General features: G+C 45.7%; 1 protein-coding gene across 1 annotated transcript in view; it reads left to right on the forward strand.

Annotated features, from left to right (window-relative positions):
* The window catches only part of MICAL2 (microtubule associated monooxygenase, calponin and LIM domain containing 2), a 95,428-nt gene that overhangs the window by 64,891 nt on the left and 12,852 nt on the right, over nt 1-17,685 (forward strand). The window contains exons 25-28 of the mRNA XM_053980749.1: nt 1,952-2,124; nt 7,282-7,409; nt 9,012-10,197; nt 16,190-16,284. Of these exons, the coding sequence (XP_053836724.1) occupies nt 1,952-2,124; nt 7,282-7,409; nt 9,012-10,197; nt 16,190-16,284 (1,582 nt within the window). The remainder of the gene's footprint in view (nt 1-1,951; nt 2,125-7,281; nt 7,410-9,011; nt 10,198-16,189; nt 16,285-17,685) is intronic.

Raw genomic sequence — 17,685 nt, forward strand, 5'->3', positions numbered from 1 at the left:
ATCCCCCTGATCTGAGGGATCAGCTCCTTCCCCCGTGGCTGGACAGCAGCACCCCTGGCTCCCTGCCAGCAGGACATGGCACAGGGGGTGACAGCACAGCGGGTGCCAGTGGCTCTGAGGTAAACATCCCACTGCCACCTCTGCCTTGGACTGCTCCAGCAGGACAGTCCCTGCCTGAAAGTGGGGACAAGAGAAACAGCAAGTGACAAGTGACACTGCTGAGCTGGCTGCAGGGAACTCGGTGGGACTGGGAAAACAACCAGTTCGGCGACACAGCTTTGCAGTTCAGGCTTTAGGTACTGTGAATAATGACCCCCGTTCCAGCAGAGGCAAGAGGAGAAACCTCATACTAGAGCAATTTACCTCCTTGCCGGCCAAGGAAAATACACGTTTTGCTCTTTAAAACAGAAAGATATCAATCAATGTTAATGGCAGGGCTTTTTCTTTTCCTTCGGTGTGGCATTCTGCCCGATCTCAGTGTGGTATCTCTATCCAACACAGGGTCTCAGCTATCAAAGCCTTCATGTATTTATACTTTTACATATATATGTCTACATCTATCTGTATGGTTGACATTGCTTGAAAGTCAGCTTTAAAAGTATGTTTTAGCATGAAATTCAAGGCCACTCTGATTCAGCCTGCTGAGAGAGCAGTGCACCTGGAGAAGCGCTCTCTTGCCTGCTGTCTTGCCTGCCCTGGCCTCCCAGTATTGTTGATTTGATCTGGGTGAAGCTGGGGGGGCCAGGACTGGTGGGTGCTAGCCAAATATGTGGTTTTATACAGGCCTGCAGCCTCTCCTTTTCCTCTTCTTCTTCCTGAGTTGTGCCCTGGGCTGTGACAACAAAACCCTGCTTTCTTCTCTATAAACACAGAGCAGCATTCTCCTGCCATGCCAACAGGAGTGCTCGCGGTGTGAGCGCCTCTTCTTCTGAGGCACAGCTATTAATCATCACAGTAAATCTAAGAATTAGGGTGGCAGCATTGTTTGCATGCAAAAGAGGCTGGGTGGGATCCTGCTGCAGTCATGTGTGGCAGTGGGAATGTGGTCACATCAGAAGGGCTGATGGTGTCTGTTCCCTACAGCCTGGACTTCAGTGATTAAAGAAATGGCCTGATTATTAGAAAAAGGGCTAATAATCACCTCAAGCAGTTGTTGTGCCCTGAGGCAAGGTCAGGATGTGCTTGTCATGTGTGTTTATGTGGTGTATTTTTAATTACATTTACACAAGGGGTTGCCATAATCTGCCTCTGTGATCAGCTCAGGTGCCTCCCTGCACTGCTCAGTGTTACATGGGCTGGCCCTGCAGCTCCTAGGAATTAGGAGAGTTTGTTTCCTTCTTTCCTACAGACACCTTTTGCACATTTGAAGGCTGCTTAGGTAGCTTCACTCAATCCTCTGTCTCTAGACTTATGCTTAAAATTTTCTCCAGCTTCTTGACTCAGCCTTGCTTGCTGGGTCTGTGGCTGTCCTCACACCTCTCCTCTGGGCTCCTTTCTCCTCTTATTTTCACAAATCTGCAGGAAAAATGTGAAAAGTGTGGAGTTCTGACCCTTGTGCATTGTTTCCAGGCCAACCACAGCATTGCAATTGCTGTTTCCCTTAGTTCATCCTGCTGCACAGCCTTGCAGGCAGAAGTGCCTGGCCTTGCTATGTGAGCAGTGAGGGGTTTCACCCCAAGTCCCTCCCAGCAGCACTTTGATTCCAGGTGCTGGACGTTGTGGCTGAGGGTGTAAATCCAGAGTGTGATGGGAAAGGGATAGCTCAGCTGGGTAGCACCTACAGCAAATCACAGTCCTGTCATAATGGTAGTGAAAGAAGGAAAATGAGGACATCAGCTGTGGCTGCCAGGCACCTCTTCCTCTGAAACACCCACACTGCTGTCGGGGCTCATGCTGGTTCTTGTTGCACCCCCTGAAATGTCCCACTTCCTTCTTGCCCTTTTCCCTGTAGCTCTGAGCTGGAGTCTGATTTCAATGGGGACTCCTCGAACTCGGAGGTGAGTGAAGGCCAGACCTCGCTGCCGGAGCCCCCCGCCTGCTCCAGCCCCATCCAGAGGTGGGCATCGCTCATCAGGAGCCCCGTGGTGCCCGAGGAAAGCTCCAAAACATCCAAAGTCGCTGATGGTAAGCATTATTCTGACCTGGGCGTGCTCCAGCAGCTTCTCTGAGGGTGCAGGTAGGACTGGGGGAGACTTTTCAAAGTGGAGGGTGCTCGCTGCAGTGTGACCAGGTTGTCTTTCTGGGGGGTTTTCTGCCTTTTTGGTGCTGTAACTCAAGCTCCATTTCCATAGTGCAGGGTAACCTGGAGGAGTTGGTTGTGCCTCGTGCTTGGCTTGCAGGGGTGGGATGAATGTTTTCCCACCAGTAAAATGTTGGGATGGTGTTAGGCAATGTGATATCTGCAGCACTGCCTAGGCAAGGGTGAGGCTGGGAATCACTAGAGAGCTCTGCTTGCAACAGTTTGGGTTTCTACAGGTAGCTGCTGCATGGTTTTGTAGCCAGTGAAAGGGCAGGGAGGAAAGGATATCGCTAGCAGGGAGGTGGGGAGATGTTTGGGAACAATCTTGCCTTCAAATGGAAAGAAACTCTTTTTCTGGAGCTGGTCAGAACTAAAAGATGTGCTAAAAACAGCCAAAGACATTGCTCTGCAGAAAATAAAAGGCCACCAGCATTCGTTTCTTTCCATCTCCCACCACCCCCACATTCATATATGCATTTTTAATCCAAGCAGAAAAGAGGGGATTTTATACAGCAATTTAAATCAACTCTTGAATAATGGAGCCCTTGTTTAAGGCAAAAGGACAGCAGCAGACCCCAAAACGTGCGCAGCTCCATGTAGCCACTGAAGGATTTTATCCCTCTTCCTGCCCAGTTTCACGCTGCCCCCACCCCTGGCTGCTGAGATGGTTTTCCTGCCACCCTCCCCTGTGTCGGTTTGGGATCGGTGAGAGGATTCCCGAGCTGCTCCCGCATCCCGCGGCGGGTGCGCGCTGCCCTCTCCCGGCCGCAGGCTGCTCGGAGAACTGACCCCCTGCCGCCGGGAAATTGGGGTTTTGTTCCTCCACTCTCCTGTTTTCCCCAGCTCCACCTTTGCTCTCTGGCTTTTGCTGCACTAGCTGACCCTGTGTCCCTTCTGTTTCTGCCCAGCACTCCAGAGAGCCAACAGTTTTCAGTCCACGGCGTTAAATAAGTATCAGAATTGGAGGAGAAAAATCCAAACAAGTGAGTAGAGCCTGAGAAGTGATTGTATCTTCTATTCATGCTGTTTTCCTGTCTTTTAGTTGTCTGTTTTCCCTCCTTTCCTTTTGTAATTTTGAGTCACTAGTTTTTGAGTCACTGGTCACTACTAGTTTTGTATTTTGAGTCACTGGTTGAGAAAACAGAGCTCAAAAACACACGAAATGTTTCTTTCCATTTTCTTACCCTCAAAAGATCAAACTCCCTTTCTGTGTGACTGTTCTCTGCGTAACTGTACCCATCAGCAGGTGGTGCCCACTTCAATTCTCCAGATGGGAACACACACTCCTGTCCCAGAGCTGCACATTTTGTCCCTAGCCCGCCTGCCCTGATTGCTTTTGATCAGGTGGGACACTGGGTCTGACCTGGTGTCACTCGTTAGAAGTGCTCCTGGAGGTGCCTGTTGACACACTCCCACAGGTGCTCTGTCACCTCTTTTCTGTCGGGAAAAAAACTCCCAGGTGATATTTCTGGGTTGTTGAAAGGGAGAAAGCCAATCCCAAGAGGTGAGATGGTGAAAATAAGTGTTAGTGCTTCTTGTCCTCTAGCAGTTTCCCTTGGTTTGGGCTGACCTGCCTTTTTCTGTGGAAATCACACAGGAATGCAGTGGTTTTGATAGAGATTATGCTCTGTTCACTTCTGAAACAGAGTGTGGTCTCCCCTCTCAGCTGAGGCTGCATAGATAACCTTCCTCCTGGGCTGGGGTCCCCAGACAAGACACTCATCCTCAGTTTCACCCCTGCTGCTTGGGGCTGGATCTCCCTCCTGCCTCGGCAGAGCCCCCAGCAAGGGCACACACTTTCCTGCCAGTGCCCTAAGGACTGGCAGGTTCCAGCTGGGACTGGCCTCACCAGAGTGGGGCTGGAGGAGCTTAGCAGCACCCCAGAGCCCCTCAGAGCTCTGCCAGAAGTGCATTTGTGTCTGGGAGCCAGGGGTGTTGGCAGACTGGCGTGTGAAACATGGATGTACAGCAGCAGCAGGGTGGGATCTGTGCACGGGACTGAGTGCCACAGTCTCTGGGCACAGAGACAGCAGGATTTGGGAGTGGTGGGGACAGCTGCTCTTTAACCCTGCCCTAAGCTGCCCTCTGCAACGAGGGGCATTTCTGCTGCTGCTCAGTGTCCCATCTGCCTTCAGAGAAGTTATGGCTCTGCTTCTGAAACAAGTAGGATCCCTGTGCCCATGATGATCCCTGTGCCCATGTGCCACTGCTCAAGCAGAGGCATTTCAGCTTGCTGGCACTGAATGCACAAGAAAGCTTTGAGATTATTTGCAAGTACCCACTGTGGGATGAATTTTTATATCTCAAATGATAAGATGCATTTTTTTCTTCCTGGCATCAGCTTTGCCTTCAAGTCAGATGCACATGAGCACTGTCACTTCCCACCCACAGTCCCCTGGAGGCCTCGTGTGCCTCATGTGTGGGATAGCTCAGTAAATTTCAGCAGAGCACATGCAGGGCTATTTCATGGTCCTGACAGGGGGCCCCCAACAAGCTGTGTGAAGGTCTGTCCCTGGAGAGGCAGACAGATGGGCAGGACAGGGCTGCATTCCCTGGAATTCCCTGAGCCACAAGCCATGAGGCTTTGCCATCCTCTGAAAGGCTGTGTGGGGTGTCCCAGCCAGGGGAGGGCTCCCCCATGCCTGGGATGAGAAGGTGGAACAGGGTGTCCTCAAGGTCTCCTGGCATCCCTGTCAGCCTTGGCTCTGCCTCTTGAGTAAAGCATGTGGGAATAGGCACAGACATCAGAGTTTGGCTCCACCAAAGGCTTGGATTTAAAGTCTTGCCTGAATTGATCTCAGTTTTTAAAAGATCAATCAGTAATGATTATTGATCCAGGTTTGTATGTGGGGTAAGAAAGATTGTTAGAGAGGAAAGCAGGGAAGACTGGAGAGGGTGTCACTCTTAATTCTGACTGATTTTCAGCTTGTTCCTAGCAAGAGCGTTACTTAATGGATTGCAAATTATTTTTTCCATCATTTTGTTAAAATCTTCCGTGTGCCTCAAGGGCTCTAGAGGGAGCTAAAAGCCTTTGAGAGAGAAGCGATGTGCTGCAGGAGTCTGCCTGAACCTCAAGCATGCTGTTAAAATGAGGTGTAAAGCACAGTCAGCATACACTGGGAGCAGAATAAAGGCTTTTTTTACTCTCTGGAGGAAGACTGTAAGTCATAGTTTCTATATTTAATCCAATTTGATTAAAGAAATTCATATGACCATCAGTCACATGAAAAAAACTCTGTCTCCTTTTCAGACATATTTCCCCAAACACATATGTTTCATAAACAGCACGGGGTAGGCAGCCAAGGAGAGGAAATCAGTGTCATGGCTATATTGGCTGAAAGGCTCAGAGCAGGATATTACCTTTCAAAACCTTTAATCCCCATTGCACGGCCACAGGGAACGCCGTGCTCTTAATTTATCTTGGGATTTTGGGCCAAGAAGATCATGATAGTGCCCTAGGGAATTTTTTTTTTTTTTTTTAATCCTGTTCTGAAAGCAAAGCTGAAAATACAGGTTCAGCATCTTGGTGGGAATGAAACTGTTTTCCCTGTGACAGATGGGGAGCTGTGGCTTTGTGTGGAACAATGTTCTCACGTGTGCAGGCCTGCCCTTGTAAACCTACCTATGAGAGCTGGGGTGGGCAGCAGTTCTCCCCATGGATATGAGCAGACCCCTGGGCTGGGGGTTTTATGCCCTCATCAGTGTTCCAGCTGTCCCTGCTGCAGCACTTGCATTTCCCCTCAGTGTCCTGAACCATGACATTTGCTCCTGCCAGGAGGCTTTGAAGCCCCCTGGCTCACTCAGGCAGGTGGTGGTGGTAGTGGCTTTTTTATCCTAATTGTGCATTCTCATGCTTTTCCATACCCAATTACAGAATATAAAGGTCAGCCCCTGGTTGCCATCCCTGCAGGAGCTCCTTAACAGGCTCCAGCACGGTGTGTCCCTCCAGTCTTGATCAAACACAACACGTAGCATCAAGATTGGATAGAAATAGGTGAGACACTGGGAGGAAACTCAGCTTCCCCCCCTGGCTTTGCTGAAGTCCACGTGCAGGAACTGCCCTCTCTCTCTCTGGAGTGTTGCTTTTGTCCTTATGCACCTTTTAATCCCCATGTAGAAGAACCAAAGTTTGCATGGATTTCAGAACTAATGGTTGGGTTTGGGAGTTAATAACGGAGCTGTAAATATACTTGTCATGTTATAGCTGGACATGGTAATATCTTGGATCAGGGATACTTTCGTTTGTCCAAAGATTATTTGTAATGGAAAATTCCCATAGGCACAAGTAGTGGAAAGTTCTCCTGCCTCACTTCAGGTGCTAATTGCCTCCTTTAGTAATTAATTACCTTGCCTGGTCCTAGGAGAGCCCCCATCATACTGCCTGTTGTCCTGGCTTGGGAGACTTTTTTCTGTCCTTACTGCCTGCAGGTTCCCATTTTGTCCCCATTCTGATGGACAACCCTCTCAGAAGTCACCCATTTTCTTCATTTCTTGGAATTACCCAAAGTTCAAAAGTCACAGGTTGTTTTGACTGCCTCTGCTTCTGAGGCCTGAAGGCCCTCTAAAGAGGACTGGCTTTCCAGAAAGTTTCCTGGAACTCAAAAAGCTGCTTCACTACATCCAGCCAAGAAGTGGAAGCAGTTCAGGTCCACCGCTGAAAATATCAACATGTGTTTGGCACAGCACACACACACATACATGAGCGAGGCCATAAACTTCAACGTTGCAGGTCAGTTCTTCAGGTTTAACTCTACCCAGGAGGCTCTTTAATCTTCCACTCTTCTTCTTCAGTTGCAGACTTCGTTTAAGACAAAGTCAATACCAGTGGGAAGGTAAAAGCTGTGTCTTTTGCAGGCTTTCCTCTGCTGTCAAGCAAGAAACCTGGGCTACACAGGAAGGACAGCTCAGCCAGCTGCCAGAGTGGTGCTGCAGAGGAGCACTCCCAAACACAGGTACGAAGGAGAAGTGAGCAGAGCAGAATGACTGTGACTACTGTTGGGGCATGTGTGCTCTCAGCAGGCTATCTCTGCTCCTTTTGATAGTTTTGGTCCTCACAGTAACCACTGAGGATGGAGTCAGACTTGTGCTGCACGTAGGGAAGAGACTTGGATTTGATGTCATCATTCCCAAATCAAGCGGCTGTGAGACTCAGGCCTCAATCACACGAGGAGTTAGCCACTAACCTGTTGCATCAGTCACAAAATCACAGAATAGTTTAGGCTGGAAAAGGACTTCACATCTCCCACTGCTCAGGAGCATCTTCTGTGTCCTTCCAGACCTCAGATTTCCATGGTATTTTTTGAAGGTTTTTTATTTTTAGGTTTTTTAAGAATGAGGAAGGGTGGGCCTGCCATGAGTGCAGCACTGCAGGAGTCGTGACTGACCATCCTGAGCAAAGAGCAGCACGTCCCTGGACTCCTGGAGCCAGTTGGAGCAGGGTCCAGCCCACATCCTCTGTGCCCTGGACAGTTGTCCTCGTCCTTGGGTTAAACATGACTAAAATCACTTGACCTCAGGGCCTGTGCTAGGGAAAAAATCAGCTCTTCCAAATCCACGGTGATGGCTGAAATCCGGTGCAGGACAATGGGGCCAGGAAGGGAACGTCCCAGGAGAGCAGAGCTGCACAACGCTGCCTGGCCATTCAGCTCCTGCTCTACCAGCACTGCTTAGTGGCCTTTTTCTTACTCTGAAAAGCAAGGATTAAGAGGGTGTTTATTTGTTTATTGTGTTTCTTGCATTTTTTTTTTAAAATCCAAGATCCGGGCCAGTAACAACTTTATTCATCAAACAGAAGCGTGAAACAAAGTGCAATCATTATTGCCTTGCTTCTGATGCTTCTGGGAAATGAAAAGTCAGACAGATTAATGGCTTCACCCATGTGAATTTGGGTATCTGGCACATAAGTGGAAGCAGGAATTCAATCTTCACACCATCCATTATCACATAGCACTGATGAAAAAATGCCTCCCTTTTAAGAAGGAAGAACTCTAGTTTCGTTCTACTGGCTACATAAAGTGGGTATTTATCCCTGTTACTATCTTCAGCAGAAGATTTTGGTGGCTGGAGTAATGAATTTAAACCTTTACCAGAGGAAAAATAATCACAAGAGGGAACTAATTGTTTAAAACTACCATCTTACATTTTATAATCTTTTCTGGGTCATCTCTTCCATTCCTACCTGCGCTACATAAACGTGCAATATTAGAAAAACATTTAGAGAGGATGAATAATGGTCTCTTTTGCTTGCTCAAAACTCTAAGGTGATGCAACTGGAACACACAGGAGAATAGAGCAGATCTGCTCTTGCCTGTTTTCCTGGAGATAGGACTGTTTCTTTCTAAAGAAAATATTAAAGGTAATTCATAAAAATATGACAGATTCTTAGCATGAATAACATTATTTTTAGACTATTAAAATTTCCAGTAGTATTATATCTCTACTCCTAGAGAAATATTAGCCCTTTAGGGAGAAAAGCTTTTCTCACATTATCATCTACATGTGTATTTGTGTATAAATTAAATATTATGTTCATTACTATTATGTTGAGATTAAAATGGAATAAAATATTTTATTAAATAGAAGCTACACAAAGCAGTGTTTTTACATCGCTAAAATAATTTTTTTATGCACTTCACAGTTGGCTTCTTACAAGAAGCCACCAGAAATTCTAAGAGGACATTTCAAACCCTGCAGCCCAGTATTTCAAAGAAAAGAAGGAGCCAGGGAGATGCCTGAAGACGCACATTGCTATGTTCCCCACTGTCCTTTTCAGAACAGCACCACAGGTTCTCCACGGACCCCTCTTGGGAATGAGGCATTGGCTGCTGATTTTTATGAGCCTGAAGACACAGACAGTGACACTGGGACATGCTCAGCCTGGGACTGGAAGGAAAAAACACGGAAATACACCTCTGAACCAGAGCACTTTAACAGCAAGACAGAAGCACTGTCAACTCTGGTTTTGAAAGAGAAAGATGGCAAAAATAACAGGCACCCAGAAGAAAAGCTTGAGCAAGAATTAAAGGAGGCAAAACAGAGGCTTCATACTCGACAGCAGCCCTTGTATGGCTCAAACAGGACAGACCCAGGTGGGAGCAGTCCAGGGTGTGGAAACAACGGAGCCCCACGGGCTCTGGAGAAAAAGGATGCTGGCTGGAGAAAAGAAGAGTTCAAACGCTCTGGTTGTCCTGGGCCTCTCTTATTTGCAGATGGTGCTCCACCAGCTTCATCAGTGGGCACAAAGGGTGCTCTGAGTATTCCAGATGTGGTTCCCAGGGAGCATGCAGCCGCCCAGCCAAAATCCCCACTGAGGCTCATAGCCAATGCTATCAAAAGGTCCATTTGGGAGCCTCTAACCTCAGCTCCAGAAGGATTAAAGCAGGACTTGGACAGCAAAGTAAAAGCCTCTTCAGAAGAAACCTTCTTCAGCTTCCCCAGCACTCCTGGGTATTCCCTAAGCCAAAGGAACAGGAACAACAATAACACTCAGTCACAGGATCCTAAAATAAGAGAGTGGGCAGGAAAATATGTAGGAGGTGGGAGCCCTTACTCAAATCGATCTCATTCTTCTGTGGGCTCAGAGGGGATATCCCTAAGGGATTACAGGGAGGAGGTATCCCTCACACCCCACAGGCCTTCCAAGACAACCCATATACCTCAGAAACCAGCTGGCACTAGGATGGAGGAAGTCCCAGGACTCCTAGAAAAGTTTACCTTTGAGGACAGTCCTCTAGGGACTCCCATGGATGAAATATGTATCCGTAAGAAGAAGTCCACTCTTCTTTCATCTCCAGAGCCCAGGAACTCCTTCCAGGACAGTCTGGATGACTCTGCACAAAAAGGGTCACTCTTCAATAGACTGAGAAGCAAAGCTTGTGAAAGGGAACAGAATTCCTTGGTGTCATCTCTGCCTGTCATTAAGGACCATTCTCCAGAAAGGTTGTGTTATCCTTTCACAGGTGAGGACCCCAGTGGAATTACTTTGTTATTATTATTATTGTTATCATCATCATCATCATCACTATTATTACTATTACTATTATTATTGTGTAATAGCATTTAACCTTTAAAAGACCTGTGTGTGACCATGCAGGCACACATCTATGGTGTGCTGTGTTTAATTTCTAGTTATTTTCTACATAAGGAGATTTCATAAATACATTTTGTGGCTAAAGTTTAGGAGTTGCTGCAGACTTAAAGGAGTGGAGTGGATTTGCAAGCAGAACCAGCTTGCTGGGCCGAAGTTTGGTTTGCTGCTCACTGTTGTTGGGACATGCTTGGGTCAGGAATTGCCCTCAAGAGGTGGAAGGGGTGGCAAGGCAGAGTGGCATGCTGGGCAGAGCAGCTTGTGCAGTGACACTGAGTTGTGGAAGGGAGACTAGAGCGGGTAAGCAGAAGGACAAGCACCAAAAACTCCCGTTTTTGCAGTGCAGAGTACATTTGTTTTCCCTCCCATGAGGAACCAGAGACTGAAACAGTATGGTTGCAGCAGCAAGAAGCTTTGCTCTGTGTTTGTGCTTCCTCAGCAGGTGTCTCCTCAGCTCTGCTGTCAGAGTGACCACGCTGTGGACATACTTTTGGGAGCTTTGCAGTGTCATTAATATCCCCTTGTTGTTCAATTTGAGAGGAGAGAGCACCTTATTGACCTCCTCTGACCTATTTGTGAGTCTATCTGGGCAGTGATTAAAAGGCATCAATTTTCTTGTTTGCTTGCAAGAGCAAGGTTAGTATTAAAACTGCAGACAAGTCCAAGAAATATTGATGCCAGACCAAGAGCAATCTGAGTGATCATAGGCTCAGAAAGAATCAAGTGCAGCACAGATTCAGGTGTGAAATATGAGGCATGAGAGCTGCACCCACCTGTCTTTCTCTGTGATCCATCTTCCCAGTGCAGAAAGTCTCAGTTATTTAACTAAATAACCTATTGAATTTCCTCGACACGCCTGTTTGTCTCTTGCTTTATGAAACTGCAACCCAAGCTGTAACCCCAAAATCGCTGCTGTGCCTCAGCAATAAAACCTGTATGTAGAATGTAAAGTCACTGAAATGTTCCCAGGGAGCTGCCAGATCCTTTAGCACCCCTTCTGCTTCAGCCACTTGATCTGGGGCTCATTAAAACTGATAAAGTAACTCCTGATCTCACTCCTAAATTTTTGAGTTGGATCCTTGGAGCATCCTTTATCTGACAACTCACAAAACCAGGCATTCCCATTGAGCCAGAAGATGTTGAGGACTGAAGCCACAGAGAGTTGCTAGTTCACACATCTCACTGTGTTCTTAAATGGGAGGCCTTTTCAGAGTCTGTACCTCATCAACTAAGCCAACCTGACTTGCTCTTAACTAAATGCATTGCAGTAATTGGTATGTTGTGCTTATACCAAAATGGGAAAGGTTCTTGCAAGTTGGAATAATGCTATACTTTATTTATGCTGAAAATATTTTGAAATATCGTGCTGTGTAACGTGTTGCATTCCTCTGCTGTGCAAGCCAGAAGAGAAATTATTAAATTATTACAATTATTGAATACAGACAATGCAAAGTCTATTTAGAAATAAAAAAAAAATGAAGCTCTAATCTAGTCATTTGCCCAGTAATCTGTTATCTTCAATGTTTCAACATTGTAGCTCTCTGAAGTTTTTAAAACATTCACACTTGAGTAAATCTACCTATAGTAAAACTAGTAAAGAGCTGAGTCATGTTTGACTCTCAGAAATGGCAATTCCGTCTCATACAGGCACTTGTCAGAGGCCCAGGCTTGGCATATTTAGTCATGCAGTGATGACAAGCTTTAGCCCACACTTCTTGTTATTATTTTCCTCTCTTGAAATTTACTACAAATTTCAGAAAATTTCTTTAAGGAAAAAAATACTCCCAGCCCCTTTCAGAAGCCAATTAATTGAGACTCCTTCTAATACTCCTCTTTGCTCTTTACAGTAGGGCTTTCCTATCCTGTTTGGGGTCAAACTTGCTCTGTGCAGGTATGGTTGGTATTGCATTGCGCTGGTGTTTTCTCCCTCAGTGGCTTGTGGATCCAGAGAATGAGCTGGGTGATAAAAGTCCATGGGCTTGAGATGAGCCTGGGCCAGCTCATCACCGAGAAAACCCCTGGGGAGTAACCAAGTACTTAGAAACCACTTCTGATATTTAATATGTTCTGTCCTCCCGTCCCTTCCTGCCATGTGCTCAGCCCCCAGCTGAAGCTCAGCATGAAGAAGCAATCTTCACAAAAATGAAGAATCTTAGCAGCAGATTGCCTGTGGCTCAAACCTACACCTGCAGTGGCACCTTCCATATGGCTCATTCCTGTTTCTGATGTCCAGCCTGATTTCAAGGCTTTCTGCCTAACACTTCCCCTCTGTTTCATAAGAGCTCGTCCTCAGAGACACTTGGAAATTTGGGGCTGTGCAGAAATCCAGCTGCACAGACTACCTGTGTGAGACCCAGACAAAGCTCACTGAATTAATGGGGGTTCATGCAAACTTTTCAGTCAGAGGCTGGTTTAAAAAAAATAAATCCGAAGTTTGCCTGTAGAATATACAACTGTCCACAAATAACCATGCTGGACTTCCTAAGTGCTATTCCAGATTTTTGATTTACTGCACAAATATCTTTAAGGCTTTTGTCCTCTGATGCTTCCTTTGTGTTCCAACCTGCAGTAAAACTCCCCCCACAAAACTGATCAATAAAATTGCTCAATCAGATGGCTAACTGTTCTCTCCTAAGCCTACTTGACCTTTTGAAATTCAAAAAAATGACGAAGTGCCATGTTAATTACTGATAATTTAAGCAGGATAACCAGTTCAGCTGATGAGAAAATTTAACGTGCTCTGAACTCGCTTTGCTGATTTTGTGCACCGTCAGACTGGGAAGGGATTGCTTGCAAATGTTTCAGGTTCCCATTACTGGATTGTTGTGCCCCAGAAAAGTCTGTGTGTTTGCAGTGTTCTGCTCAGTGAGGACACTGCTTTTGCACTGATTTTGTATTTTAGAAGGGGAGCTGAGGCACCAGGAAATTAATTACATGCGTAAGACCACATGAAAAACCTGTAGAGAAGCAGAGATGTGAAACCAAATAGCCAAGTCCTCTCTTTCTGCTGGTCATTCTTCTGGATTTCTACTGGCCATTCTTTCCATTTCCTACCAGCTTCCATCTCATTTTGGACACCAGTGCCCCAGGAAATATATGTAACTTTTTCTCTTTCTTTTGTAAAACACTGAAGTTCTTAAAGTGGTCAGGATTAATCCCATGACTTTACAAATTATGCAATATTGGACAGTTATGGAGGAAACTAACAGATTAATACAGCATTATGTTATCAAAACAGTTCCTGCTCCAAGACATTCTGTGTATTTAGGCTGCAGTAACTACATGACACAAAAACACCCCAGGAAAGAAAAGAAGTGAGCTGTGACAGGCAGATTGACACCTGTGGTGGGTTTTCCCAAGAATCTCCAGGACAATCAGTAGTGCTCCCACATCTAACACAAAGGATCGCCTTATGAGCCTCTTCACATCACACCTCCCTTGTTTTTCAGAGGACCTCAGGTTTCCTGGGAAAATGAGTACCTTGATGTTCATGTTAAGGGAGACGTTCTCAAATGCATTGCACTTCCATCTGAGGTCTTGTTCCATGGGGAGGGAAAGCTCTAGTATAACATGTGCTAATTTGGATATGAGGGAGATGCTAGACTACTCAGGAAATAAGAAACATGTCATAAATAACTCCAAGTCTGAAGGAATGAGATGCCTGGAAAGTGAAAGCCCAAGTCTAGAAGACTTGAGTTAGTATTTGGAAAAGAACCTACATTTTTGAGATCAGTTCTGCAGCAGGTCAAGCTTTAAGGCTTGGCATATTTGGAGGCAAATTATTATAATCTAACTTCAGTATTGCAGTTCTAAATTTCAGATTTTAACGACTCAGTAAAGTCCCTAAGTCTGAGCATTGTTATGTTTGTTTTGTCAAAATTCTCACAGCTGTTGGCTAAGTTCTGCCTATCCCACCCTGTTTGGTTTGAGGGTTTTTTTGGGTTTCGGTTTGGGGTTTCCCATTGTTTGTTTGTCTTATCGTGTTGGAGCAGGCTGCTTCTCCTCCAGACCTTGTAACACTTCCTAAATTATTGATATCACCCAAAGGGGAGGACCAAGGGAGCGCTCACTTACTCCCAGCACAGCTGAGAGAAGAAAGGGAGTGTGTAATTGCTCATGTTTCCAGCCCTGCTGGCTGCAAGGTTTGCCCTCTGCATATTGTGGAATTTGATTTCTCTGGTGGCCTGACTGCAGGGTAGTTACTGCAAAACTTCTGGTTGCACAGGGAAAAGCAAGGTGGGGGGGAGTTTCCTCATTAAAGGAAGCAGTGGCTGATGCTCCCCACACCTGGGAAGGGCTGTGCCTGACTGTCCCTGCTGGGGACAGGTGGAGTGCTGGATGTGCAGAGCACGGGCAGTGTGGCAGTGCTGTGACCCCAGCACTCTGAGCCACCAGCCCCTGGCAGGTCCCAAGCAGGAGCTGTGTCCTTCTCCAGGCACTGCGAGGCAGGGAAGTGTGGACTGGCAGCTTGGGCAGGTCTGGATCAGTCACCTGTGAGACCCACCTGGAGGGCTACTGCACCTTTCTGCCCAGGGAACTGCATCCCAAAAAGGATGGCAGGACCCAAGTCTGCTCCACTGAGCCCTCTGAGCCTGCAGCTTCACTGAGCACAAGGACTTCTAAAGTCCTCGGGTGCTCCTAAAACTGAGATTGCTGGAAAAAATAAATCAGAATTTCTGCCTCAAATTACTTGGATTTGCTTTTATTGCTTTACTGTCTGGGATGAACACATTTCGTGGATCCTGAATTTAAATTAGGGCTGGAAGCAAAAGTCCTGCTTCAGTCCTGGGGTCCAGAGCAAGGCAAAGAAGAAACATCTACACTGGGAGAAGGGGAGGAGATTTTAATCTGAATACACCTAGAAAGCCAACTGTTGCCTTGTAGATACAAAGAAAAACTAACACTGTTAGCTTTAAATAATGTACATTTCCAAGATGCCCAGCTGTTAATCATTAACCCTGTAGCAGGTTGAAGCATAGACACAGATGTTCCAAAAGCGGTTTTATTTTCTGAATTAAAGAGAATGAAGCTACGCATTAGACAAATTAAGAAGAAATTCAAATATTTACACCCAGTTGAAACAAGATGCTGGAAAAACAGGCATGATAAAATTGCTGCAATTAAACGTAATTTAATTTATAATTCTGAAAGCATGTTTCTTCCAAAGGCAGACTTTGAGTTTTCCTTATGGAGTGTATTGTTGTGATGTACAGATTTTCCTGACTTCTTATGGCATTTTAATCAACAGCCCAATGATGTGATAATATTCCTAAAGCAGAAAAATAAGTGACATTTGTTTAGACATAATTAATGAAATATTTATGTTGCATGAGGCTGTGTGATAAAGCCCTGTTCTCTTAGTCCATTTGCTTCTGATTACATTTGTGATTTTTTTATATGACCAGACATTCTGACGCCAACTATTTTACACTGAGCAGATGTCATGTAGTAAAAATGGGTGCCAGATGCTACAAGCCACATAAGGGTAATTTGTTTAAGAGCTGGCTCAGACTTTGTGCATTCAATTACACTGTATAGTGAGCCTTATACAATCATTTGGGTAATATGGCTAACTTCAGCTATACATTTTAATGAATGTTGAGTGCATTCAGAACAGCGTGCTACATGCAGGGTGCTCAAGGAATTAATTTATTTGTTTGTAGTACCTAGAAAAAAATAAAATAAAATAAAATATATAGCCAGACAGCTTTTGACAGGGATCAAAAATTTAATTAGTGTTGTCAGCTGAATTTCCAAATTGCACTAGGTGCTGCTGATTAGAACTCAGGGCAGGTGCAAAGTGTCTGTTTAAGTTAAAGAACAGTATTTTTTGCTTCACTGACCATTTTGTTACTGTGTTTTAGGATATGAATGCCTACCTGTCAGAAAACAAGCTACTGAGTATTCTACTTCATCCTCTGATGAGGAATTTGAATCCAAGCCTTCATTAACGCACAAGGTAATCTTGAATTGGAAATAGAAAGGTATTTCCTTAGTTGGGTTGTATTTAAAATGCATCGTATGATTTTGATCTAAAAGACGCAGCAATTCCTTGAGGTGGGGAGTGGAACTTTGGAGGTTGCATGTCATGGAGAGAAAATACATTAAGACAGATGAAAATCAACATTTCTTTTACCTCTCTGGACCTTTAATTTCCCCTGGTTATACCAGTGCTGACAGAGGAGGTCTTAATCTGACAAACAGAAATATTTCACTGAAACTGCTTTGAAGCTGATTCTTAAGTGGCCTTAATATGTAGCCCAACAAGCAAACTATTGAAAAAAAAAATAAACCAAACAGATGCAGATTTCCTTTGGGGGAATACAGATTCCTTTGAGAAGTGCTGCAGGCAGGTTGCCTGGAAAGCACTCTGTTTGTGGCTCACACACTTGTGCTGATGAGGATAAAGTCACACCCAGGCCCTGTACCCAAAAAGGGCCAACAGCAGGAGCCAGGGGGCTACAGCACCCTGGACCTTCCACACCCAGCTCTGACGTGAGGAAACACAGCTTTTATTGTCTGAATAGCTCATCAGAAATGTGTTTACCTCTCTCCTGTGCAGAATATCAGTAAATGTAATTAATAGCATGATGTGGCCTTTTGATTTGCTGCCTTTGGGGGTGGGGGGGGAGGAGGAAGGAAAGCAAAGTACTGAAAAAGACTGAAAAATATGAAAGCCAAGTGGGACTTTGAATGGAAAAAGAGGAGCCAAAGCACAGCAATGTGTGGCAGCACTTGTCCCCAGTGGCTCTGTGTCAGGATGTGCTGAGATGGCAGGATTCTTCATTCATCTTTCCTGTTACAGGAAAGAAAATCTGTAGGACAATAATGTTATGGTGAATTAAAAAAGGTTTAAGTAAAATAGAGAAAAGAAGGGAGGCATGGGAGCAAACTGGATAGAAGTGACCCCCAGCAGTTCAGGCAGTCACAGGGAGGGCAGGGACCAGGCAGAGAGAAGGCAGAGCTCCAGAAAAGCTGCCAGAAATGGGAAGAAGGATCAGCTGTTGCACATGGGCATTAGCAGTGATTCAGTTTTGATGCACATTCCCCACTCTGTGTGCTTCTTTCAGCTGCCTTCTACCATCCCTTTTCATGCCAGTTCTGGCTGCTATTTTGCCAGTGCCACGATGTGTATCTGGCAAAACTTGGTGGGAAAAATTTTAGGGACTTCCTGGCTGGTTAATTTTTTAATGTTGTCCGGTCTATGGTGCTCATGTATCCTGCCTTCTCAAAAACTGACAGCCACAGCCTTGAAGCACTTCAGGACAGCTTGGGTCAAAGGGAAGATGGAGAAATGCAGGTGATTCCCTGCCCAGCCCTGCAGCATGTGCTGTCCCCATCTCCCAGCAGCAGCAACAAG

This window comes from Vidua macroura, chromosome 6, assembly GCF_024509145.1.
Source record: "Vidua macroura isolate BioBank_ID:100142 chromosome 6, ASM2450914v1, whole genome shotgun sequence".
Taxonomy (NCBI): Eukaryota; Metazoa; Chordata; class Aves; order Passeriformes; family Viduidae; genus Vidua; species Vidua macroura.